The sequence below is a fragment of the Lycorma delicatula genome, chromosome 7 (genome assembly GCF_047948215.1).
Source record: "Lycorma delicatula isolate Av1 chromosome 7, ASM4794821v1, whole genome shotgun sequence".
Lineage (NCBI taxonomy): Eukaryota > Metazoa > Arthropoda > Insecta > Hemiptera > Fulgoridae > Lycorma > Lycorma delicatula.
The window spans coordinates 45,233,847-45,244,533 of NC_134461.1; the positions used below are offsets into that span (position 1 = coordinate 45,233,847).

At 30.3% G+C, this 10,687-nt stretch overlaps 1 protein-coding gene across 1 annotated transcript; it reads left to right on the plus strand.

Moving 5' to 3' along the window:
• Nucleotides 1–194: 194 nt before the first annotated feature.
• Nucleotides 195–4,564, plus strand: EMC7 (ER membrane protein complex subunit 7). Its single transcript, XM_075370999.1, has 4 exons — nt 195–455; nt 1,518–1,776; nt 3,554–3,628; nt 3,958–4,564. Exons 1-4 carry the CDS (start codon nt 238–240, stop codon nt 4,093–4,095), a joined length of 690 nt encoding a protein of 229 aa, XP_075227114.1. The 5' UTR covers nt 195–237; the 3' UTR covers nt 4,096–4,564.
• Nucleotides 4,565–10,687: the final 6,123 nt, after the last annotated feature.

Sequence of the window (10,687 nt, forward strand, 5' to 3'; positions counted from 1 at the left end):
TTAGTTTACTGGAACTTCTCGCTGTTTTTTATCGCATTATATTTTTATATAAAAGTATTTTATTATTTTTTAAGCGATAAGAAGAAACACCTAAAATATAACTATAACGTCTTTTAACTTGTAATTAATTACACCAAATAAATTTGTAAACTACATATACTATCGATATAAATTATTCACCGATATGGTGAATCGATAAATCGTTCGTCAGCCGATTAGTCAACAAAAAGATTTGCAATGGCTTTGCTTGAACAACAAGATCTTTTAAAATTATTTATTATAAGCGTAACGTTTTTTGTTGTAGTTGCCACATACGAAATAAATGAAGTCGTCAGTCAACCAGACACTTATATTATTGAAGGAAAAGTGTTTCCTCCCGACACCTTTTCGAATAGCAATTGGCAGACTGATACAACTGTTTTCTTGAAAGGAGGTTATCATATTGGATATTTAAAGTTGGTATCAATAAATTTTAAATTACATTTTTTGCATAGTTCTAAAGTATTCCATTTTCTGTGTTTTTATTTTTAGGTACGTTATTGTATTTAGATTTTTCAAGGTTTCTATGTTGATCTTAGAATGATTTGAAAGTTGATTTTAGAATGATTTGCACATCATAAGATTATTATTAGACATATTTTTGAGACTAATGCCTCTATTTTCATTTATTTTAAACTAGATGTTGAATATAAATTTAGTCTGCATAATGCACTGAAGGATTAAGCCACCCTGGCTTTGCCAATAGATGTACTGACCACTGCAGTTAAAGAAAAAAATTGCATTGATTGAAGTCTAGATCCTTATTATAACCTTGGTACTCATAAATGTTTTGTCATTATTTTGTTAAGTTTATGAGATAAAAACCTATGTTGTAATCTTATATTATAATAGTTTTATTTATATTATCTTAGAACCATCCAAGTGGTACTCAACCTATACCTCCATTTTAAGGACAGTGTAAGGAGTTCAACATTGCCAAACTCCCAGTTATATTATTGATAATAAAATTTTAAATTGAGTTTTAATCTTAAGATTTGATAGACCTTGACCAAAAAAGGACCTTACAGCGAGGCAGTGACTTACTGCACTTTTGTTAAATCATTTTCCCAGAATCCTCCAACAAACCTGATTATGATCAGCTGGTCCAGAAATTTCTAAGATAAAAATTAATCTAAAAATTCTTAACTGAAATCTAGAACAGTTATATTTTTCAAGCAATTTCCTTTAGCCCCCTGTATATATTTAGTTTAAAAATAAAGTTACTCTTCCTGTATGTCCAATAAAATTACTCAGTTTGTTACAAACAGAACAATCTTAATACAGACTTGTAAATAACTTCTATAAGTTACCCAAAAAATTCTTCAGTTTATTTACAGATCAAGCAGTGTTATGAATCTTAAAATTGCTTTGTTTTCTATTTAACTAATACAGGAGCTTTCTCTACATTCTTATTAGTTTGTAATTTATAAATTTAATAATTGTTTTAAGATACAGTAACAGAATGCTTTTTTTTTCAGAGAAGATGGAAGTTTTGTAATAAATAATGTTCCATCAGGATCATATGTTGTTGAAGTTGTAAATCCAAATTATGTTTATGAACCAGTTAGAGTTGAAATTAATTCTAAAGGCAAATACAGAGCAAGAAAAGTTAACTATATACAAACATCACAAGTTATACAAGTACCATATCCCTTAAAAATGAAACCTTTATCACCTGCTAGATATTTTCAAGTTAGAGAACAGTGGAGAGCTACAGATTTCTTATTTAATCCTATGGTAAGTTCCTGTAGAATAATGATTTTACTTTGGTTTAAGTAGACGACAGACTCTTATGATAACAAAAGCTTTTGATACTATTATTTATAGTGATTTATAAATTCTTAGCATCCTTTTTACAAAATGTTGTGTAATTCATAAAATTTTTCATTTGCAACAACTCAAGAACCAGCTAGCTGGCTGGTTTTACTGAATTTGGGTAGAATGTTCTATTTAAAGATTCGATTTTATTTTTTCCTTATTGTAGGTCCATTATTTTCAGTTTTCTTGAAATTGATAAATAATTATTACATACAGAAATAACAGTTATATAACAAACATATCTGCCATAAAATGAAATTATTTGTAGTACATTGAATTCTGTTTGTTGTATTAAATTTGCACCTGTTTTAACTAAAATATCAAAGCAGTTCAATATATAAACGTAAAATAACTCAAACCAGTTATTTCTTTAATGTTTACATGACCTGTGTTGAACTCTTTATATTAAATAGTTTTTGTAGGAAAAAATTCTGTTATTAGTGAAGCGTTTTTAGAATGTAATGCATTATATTTTACATACTATCAATATGAAGGTTCGTTCAGTTTTGCCCTTTAAAGTAAGATTTCCTTGTTATATTATTTAGAAAACAATTAACTGCATTCAGTTTGGATTACCATAAACTATCTACATGTAGGAATTTATTCAATTGTCTATTTTCTTCATGCTTTTAAGATGTCAATCAAGTAAATTAATTGTGCTTTTTACTCATGTTTTTATTCTAAGAAAAGGCTGCGTATTTTGTATTGCTTTTTCTCTTGTCAGTCTTTCAAATGATATTCATGTTCTTCACAGGTTTTGTATTAGTTAAAATTGTCCATAAAATACTAATTTATATCTTTGGCAGCAACAAAATTATTTTAATCACTACTTGTAGGAACTGTATTTTCTGTTTGTATTTCTTTCTTTTTACCCACCAGGAATTATTGTTTAGGTATTACTTCAGGGGTTGATATGTATTAGTGTAAATAGAGTGTAATCTTATACTGTCTCACTTTGACCATTCCTGAGATATGTGGTTAATTGAAACCCAAAGAACACCAGTTCTAGTATTGAAATAATACTAGAACTTAATAATAGTATCTAGTATTGAAATCCATATAAAAGTAACTGCCTTTATTAGAACTTGAACGCTGGAACTTTTGATTTCCAAATCAGCTAATTTGGGAAGATGTGTTCACCACTAGACCAACCACTGGGGTTAATCTGTTTTTATTCCTACTTGGAACACTGAATGGTCCTGAGCAAGATTTATCAACTACCCGATCAGAAGTGGTCACTATATATTAGTTTATCTTTCCCTTGGAAAAAACAGGAGAATTTACCTTGTTGAGTGCCAAGCCTCAGTGTAATTGACTTTCATTATACTGCATATTAGAATTAGAATTGTGTGTAATTTCTACATCAGAATCTTATTTTTAGCATTTCGTTTTCATTGCTAAGTTACAGTTATGTGTCCTTTAGCTAATTTACTAAAAATGTGGCCTTCAGTATTTTTATTGTAATCTAGGGATTAATCAATGCAAAAATTACAGTTTTCAATAACCTAACCTGTCGCTAATCATTTCTGTGTATACCATTATTTTAATAGAAACAAAACATTTAATTACTTGACACTGTTATTTCTTCTTCTTTATTCTTTGATATTTGAAATATTAAATGAAAAATATTTCAACAAACTGTAATAATTTTAAAGTTATTAATACAGAATGTGAAATTTTAATTTACTTTTTACAGGTTCTAATGATGGTATTGCCATTGCTATTGGTTATGGTGTTACCTAGAATGATGAATGATCCAGAAACAAGGAAGGTGAGTTATTAAAAATATATATATATGTGTGTATATTCTTATGGTCTTAATGGCTCGGCCTATTGTTGATATGAACTTTTAAATATTATTTCAATTTGTATTTTCATGGGAAGATTGCCTTTGGGACTTATAGATTGGTGAAAGGGGAAAAACAGTTATTTATTTGTTAATAGCTTTTCACTGGTTTTGTAAAACATCATCTGCTTACTCTTTTATCTAAAGACAATAATGCATTGCCTGCTAATATACTGATGTAAAAAGATTATTCTTAAAAGGAAATAGGCCTTGATTATTTTGAATTTTGGTATTAATTTATTTATTTATTTCAGGAAATGGAACAGCTAAACAATTTGACAAAGTATGACATACCAGAAGTATCAGAAATGATAACATGTTTTTTTGGAGGTGATAAGCAGAAACCTAAATCAATTAAATCATCAAAAAAAGGCAACAGAAGTACCAATTAATGATGTTATTTGGCATTTTGATTATTAGAAAGAAATTGTTGATTTTTTCCTTTTTTACATTGTTTATCGTTAAAATTTAGTAATTTATTTTTCTTCTCTGCAATATATTTATTGTTAATTATAAATACATATTTATTCTACGATTGTTCTGTTGTATATTTATCACCAAAATCTATAATAATTGAACAAATTTTGTTTAGTATCAGTATTGCAACTTATTAAAAATAATAATTATATTATGTTAAAAATGAGGTAATTCTACGCTTTATAAAGCTTGAATTAATAAGTGTAACATATTCTTGTGAAAAACAGTGTTCGTATTTTTTAAATTTTAATACTGTGCTAAAATCTATTTTAAAAAATCAAAAATTGTTCTGTAAATATTTTTAATAGCTTCAATTTTATTGTTTGTATATTTTAAAGTAATATATTACCATAATATCTGTTTTGAATAATTAAATGTGTAATATTAATTTAAAAAAAGTAATTTTTTTTATTTATTCTATTAGATCCAAAAGACATAAACATCTCTCCATTTTGATAAAGTATGGTTTTATTTATATGCATGTATTAGCAGAACTTGCTTTTTTCCTTTTTTAATGGGTGAATAATCAATGAGGTTATCACCTAACCTATCTCACTGTTGATTTACCAGCAAATTGAAATAATTGCTTAACTTTAAAAAAAAAATTCTGAATAAGCCGTAGACGAACATTTTGGGATAGCAGTGTCTTATGAAGAAATGAACCACCACAAAGTAAAATAAATCTAAAAATTAGTTAAAGCAGTCGTAAAAAGTTAACTACAAGTAATCAAGAAGAGACTTCAGATCTTCACTGAAAAATAAGTAACAAAACATACATTAACTGCGTAATATAGTCAGCAAGTTAGACTATAAAAATTTGAAAGGTTTTGCAATTCTGGCCAAAATTGCCCACGGTCTGTGCACTACTGGCCCAGCACCATCAACAGTATAAAGCAAGTAATGTGAAATGACAGCTTCAGACAATGGATCTTGTCTCCTTGCAGCTTTATTAGAAAACTAGTTTTATTATGACGTGGCCAATTTTTAACATTTTATACTCATTACCTGGGGTTCCGCATAGCAGAACCTGACAAGTGTATTTTAGTTGTTCAACAGTTATTGAATAAAAATTAAATATGTCAAGATTACTTGAAAAGCACATAATGAATCACAGAATCTATAAATATAGTAAAATTTATTTGTAGAAGTGCCATGAATATGATATACAATTCAGTAGTACATATATTGCATTGGCAAGACAGAGAAAACATGTAAACTAAACTAAAGAAACAGTTCATTCAGATACTCCATTGTAAATTGCTACATACACATCTAGGAAAGAAATTTGAGTTCCTTTTGTACATCAAGTGATTTGTATTATATTTCTTATACCTAGCAATTTGAAAATGACATGAAGTTATGAAAGTCAGTGATTTAAGACTCTGTACAGAAAATATATATGTCGCAGGGAGATGATAAAAACAGAGATTTTATCAAATCCCTAAGGTAGATGATCAATTCACAGAAGATGTTAAAATTACATACAAGTCAGGATAAGCCGTCTACTGGCCACCTAAATAGGTAAAATATATATAATTTGTATATTTAACGTTAATTAGACTAAGTTAGAAAACAAAGCAAGCGTAGGTTATGTTTGGTCAAGTTATATTGATATAGTGCGTGATTATTCTGTGAACATAATCTAATCAAACATAACCTATGCTTGCTATCCTTTTCTGATTAACGAGGTTCTTTATCATGCCGCTTGTTCAAAATCACTTACTTTCTTCAGGGAAATCACCCACAGAGTTGTAACTTTAACATCTTCCATGAAGTGATCATCTACCTTAGGGATTTGATCAAACCTTTAATTTTCATAATTTCCCTGCGACATACAGAGCTCTTATTGGGATTACTCTGTAAAAATCTTAACCACAGCTCTGAAAATGTAAGCATACGTGTTTAATAATATGCACTTCAGCCTTTACTAACCACACATAATATATCCAAAACTTATAAATGAATTATTCAAGAGAAAGGGTGGGAATTGGCTGCTTCAGTCAGGCAGAGAGACTAGAACATTTAGTAGCTTCAGGATATTGTTTAGACCTGAATTAATGTATATTTTCATACATTCAGTTTGAAAATATTCACTTTGTATTTATTGCAACACTTTTAATATGTACTGATACATTTGAGCTACTCTGAAATTGTTTGGTTATTTTATTATACTGTTTTTTTGTTCATACTTAAGTAGTTTTAAGTTTTTATATAATAACTTTTATGCCCACCCACAGCTTTAGCCTATGATAAAATTACTTTTTGTAAATCCATAGCGGTACTGTAAATAAAAATAATTTATCAAATTTTGAGTTTTTTAAAATGTTTAACATACATTTGTCAAAATAAAAACCTCACAAATTTACATGACATAATACAGGGAGAGTTCTTGATAATTTAACATTAATTTTGGTATATTACTCTTTTGCAAATGAGAGAAATTTACACAAAAGTTTAGATACTGAAAATTTCTACATTATTTCCCATTGAATATATTTGTTGCATCCACAAATATGGAATATGAAGTCATACTGTAATTGAATCTTCTAAAAAAAATTACAGTATATGTCAAAAAAACACTTCATGGAATGTCAGCAACTAAAAAATATTTAAATCACATAGTTTTATTCCATATTTTCATTTCCATTTGTATATTTTTCAAACCAAATGATCAGAAACTGCCATATCACAGAATAAAACTTATTTAAAAAAAATTAATTTCTAACTAAAACTGGTATTAACCCTCTTGTTACATTTTATTAATCAGTCCAAAATAAAATTGATTTAAATAAAAATAACTAACTTTACAGATATTTTGAAATGACTTACAAAGAATGTTATACTCAAAAATTTTTATTGAAAAATATAAATGATTCTATTATTCTTTCTTAAACAATCATTATTTAAATGTGGCTTAAACTTTAATAAAAAAACTTGAAAATAAGAGAATACCAGACAGCATGACTGGACAATGACAAGAGAACTGACCTAAAACTTAATTACAAAATATCATTCCCTCAGAACCATTTTCTAAAATAGTATTTTGAAGTTGTATACATATCGGGTGGAGTAGGGAATTAACAGGTCTGAAACAGACCTGTTAATTCTGTTTTTTATGAAGAGCATCTCAGCATGATCCTGAATGGCAGGCAGTTCTTGTTGCAGAGTATAGAGATCAAAGATCTTATTTCCATAAGATATGCACAGTGAAGAGGGATACTTGGTGTTCCTTTGTGATCAAGGGAACGAGGATCCCTGGGTGTTGTGTAAGGTTTTAAGATACAAACTTAAAAAAAATGTTCTGTCTGCTCTCTCAACCTGGCATGGTGTAATATCAGATGTATCTAAAACCTTACGCAGCCTATTTAATGATATATGTGCAGCAGAATATGTCTTGGGAATTTTCATGGACATTTGTGGTGCTTTTAATAACCTGTGGTGGCCTTCTGCCATTTAACAATTTCAGAAAAGAGGGTATACTGAGAGTGAACTGCAAAGCTATTTCAGTTATCGTGATGTGTGCTTGACAAGGGCAATCATGAGGTTGGCAAGACACTGTCAAAAAGTTGTCTCCAAGGCAATGTGTTGGGTCCTCTACTGTGGGCGGTTGAGTTTGACTCTTCTGCAGCTGAGGTTGCCCAATGGGTGTCATATGGTGGCTTATGCGCCAACAACAGGCTCCTTCTGACCAAAGGATGCTCATGGCAGGAGTTAGAGCTCAAAGCTGCGCATGCATGCAGGATACTAGAGCTGTGGGGTCATCAACACAAGATGACGTTAGCCTAGAAAAGACCACGATGATGCTTCTTAAGGACAGTTTGGCTGTGAGGCAGCAAGTTGAAATAGCATTATCTGACAGGGAAACATATAAAGTATGTTCAGGGTCAGAAGTACCTCAGGGTATTTCTCGATGAGAAGTTGCAATTCAAGAAGCATCTTCAATACATCACTGGGAAGGCCTGTAGTGCTCTCTTTGGTATTTGACATGTGGTCAATCCTGACTGGGGTCTTAATTTTAGGATCATGAGTATCCTGCACAAAGGCGGAGGCAAGGCTTTAATGCTATATGCAGCGCCTATTTGGGCGGATAGGCTGAAATTTAAAAGTTATTAGAACATTTTACTGCAGGCCTAATAACTTATGTAGCTGGCAAGATTCCAGAGATCAAGTTACATGGATATAAATTATGGCAAGCAAGATAGGATGAGGCGAAAGGTGGATGGTATGTGTGAATTTTTTCCGGATATTAGATGCTTGCAGGGCACCTCTTGGATTTTCTTAAATAAGTAGGTACTCAATTTCTTTCAGGACACAGTGCTTTTAGGGGCAGGTTGGCACAATTCAGGTTTGTGCCTGCAGTGTGTGCCGTATGAGTGTTCAAAGTAGAATGAGGTGATTTGTCGTCTTGACTTTGGATACTCAGCAGAATTGAAGAAGCCAGACCAAATGGTTAATAGTGGAAGAATTTATGATTTTCCTTGTTAAAGAAAGAATTGTAGAAGGGGTGTAGGGTCCCGACTGGGCTTCCATTGTTTCTTTTGTTTTTGTTGCTGAAATGTATGTTAAACTCACTTTTTCCAATTTGGGTAGGTAGAGTTTAGTTCCTTCACTTGACGTTTAGATAATTCAGTCTTGTTTAAGATTAATTGAGATGAGTTTAGTTTTCCACAAGTTCACCTTAGTAAGTAGAACACTACTATGGGAATGTCACTTGTGGCACCAAGGCGAGACTAAAATATGTTAATTGCTGAGGTTTTTGAAGATGACCTCTGGTAAAGCCCATCAGAGCTAGATATGGAGGAGGTGGCGTGACAACTGGAAACATCACATGGTGGGTGTCTTCCTCTATGGGATTAGGATGTATACATATCTGCATCTGTTTCTATTGCCTATCTTGCTCAGTTATTGTAATTTGAAAACATTTCTAGAATTTACAAAAATTTGTATAACTATAAAATCTGATGGCTTGTTAGTTAACAATTACATTGATTAATAATAGAACAGGAAAATGAAATTAATACGTTGTCAAATGTTTATTTTACAAGAATTAAATATTTATTTAAATACTGTAAATATTTATTTATAAGAAATTGGAGAACCATATATAAGGTACCCACTCATTGATTGGATTGGATCCTGCCTAAAATTGCAGAGAACCAATCTTCAATTTTTTTTTGTTCCGTAACTTCCTCAACATTTCAATTTATTTTGATTTTTCTAGATTATATTGATTTTTTGCTTATATAATAAAAATTTCATTTATTTAATAGAGTTTTATAAGTACTCTAACAGTAGTTAATGCTTCTAACTTACACTGGGTGTACTTGTTAGTCCCACTAGAAATGTTATGTACATATTGTGATAATCTTTTAGATGAGAATATTTCTTTACTGTTACTGAAAAAAATCAAAAACTATGTAATGAGTTAAAAAAACAAACAGAGAAAACATTTCAGGCCATTTGCATCAGTTGCACAAAAAAGCTTCAGGCCTAGACTTAGACCAGATAACACGGCAATTTGCTTGTGTGCTTCTCGTAAATATATACTTTATTATGTAATATGTGATTTTTGTATGCAAGACTGACAAAACGTAATTGTGGATGGATACTTTCATTCCCCGACGATGCTGATACATTGATGCGGCGAAACATGCAGGAAAATTCCTATGACAAATGTAGAATAAAACAATTAAAATTATATAAGTTTTTAGTAAAATAGTTACTTTTTTATTTTACATGTAGTAGGAATCTTCATATGGCCAGCTTATTAATTTAAAAATGATTGTTCAAGTGTGAATCAAAACCTTTTTCCAGTGAGCTTAAATTCCTTTCCATAAATAATGTCATCAAATGATTGTAAAGATTAATCAGCTATTTTCATTTACTCAAAAGTATAATTTGTTAAAATTGATGTTATTTTCATGTGTTTTGTGAGAATTTTGATTCCGTGTAGTTTCATATTGAAATAGCAGGCAAGTAGAATTCAACAGAAGAAAGAGTGAAAGAGCTTACAAATGTAAATAAGAGAAAGATTAGTTCAGAATTTTTTTAAGGAAGCTCTCTGAGTAGTAGCACTTCAAAAATAGGGGAAAAAGCTTTTTTCACCAGGTTAGTTCTTGATTTGAATGTCCTTCCAGTCAAGAGAGTAGCTCTGATATTGTTGAACTGTAACGATCAAAGCTATAATTCTGTTTAACAATTAACAAAATAATGAAAAAATTTCTTTGGTTTAAACCCTTTAATCCAGCTCACGTTAATTATTTTCTGACTGGGAAATGACTATAAGGAAACTTGAAAGCGCTTCTAAGGTGTTTTCCCAGAATTCAAACAAAGAAATCAGTTACTTCTCCAATGAGTATGCTATTTATCTGAATAATGATCTCAGAATATGCATTTTTTGTATGAAGAAAATCCCCATGTTTTCAGGAAATCACAAACTACCCACCACACATAATGATGTGGCTAGAAATATCTAATACTTTTTTACAGGATATTTTAATGCATCCT

Coding starts and splice junctions, on each gene's coding strand:
- EMC7 (XM_075370999.1), top strand. CDS start 238: ATGGCTTTGCTTGAACAACAAGATCTTTTAAAATTATTTATTATAAGC. Junction 456..1,517: donor TATCATATTGGATATTTAAA/GTTGGTATCAAT, acceptor TTTTTTTTTCAG/AGAAGATGGAAGTTTTGTAA. Junction 1,777..3,553: donor ATTTCTTATTTAATCCTATG/GTAAGTTCCTGT, acceptor TACTTTTTACAG/GTTCTAATGATGGTATTGCC.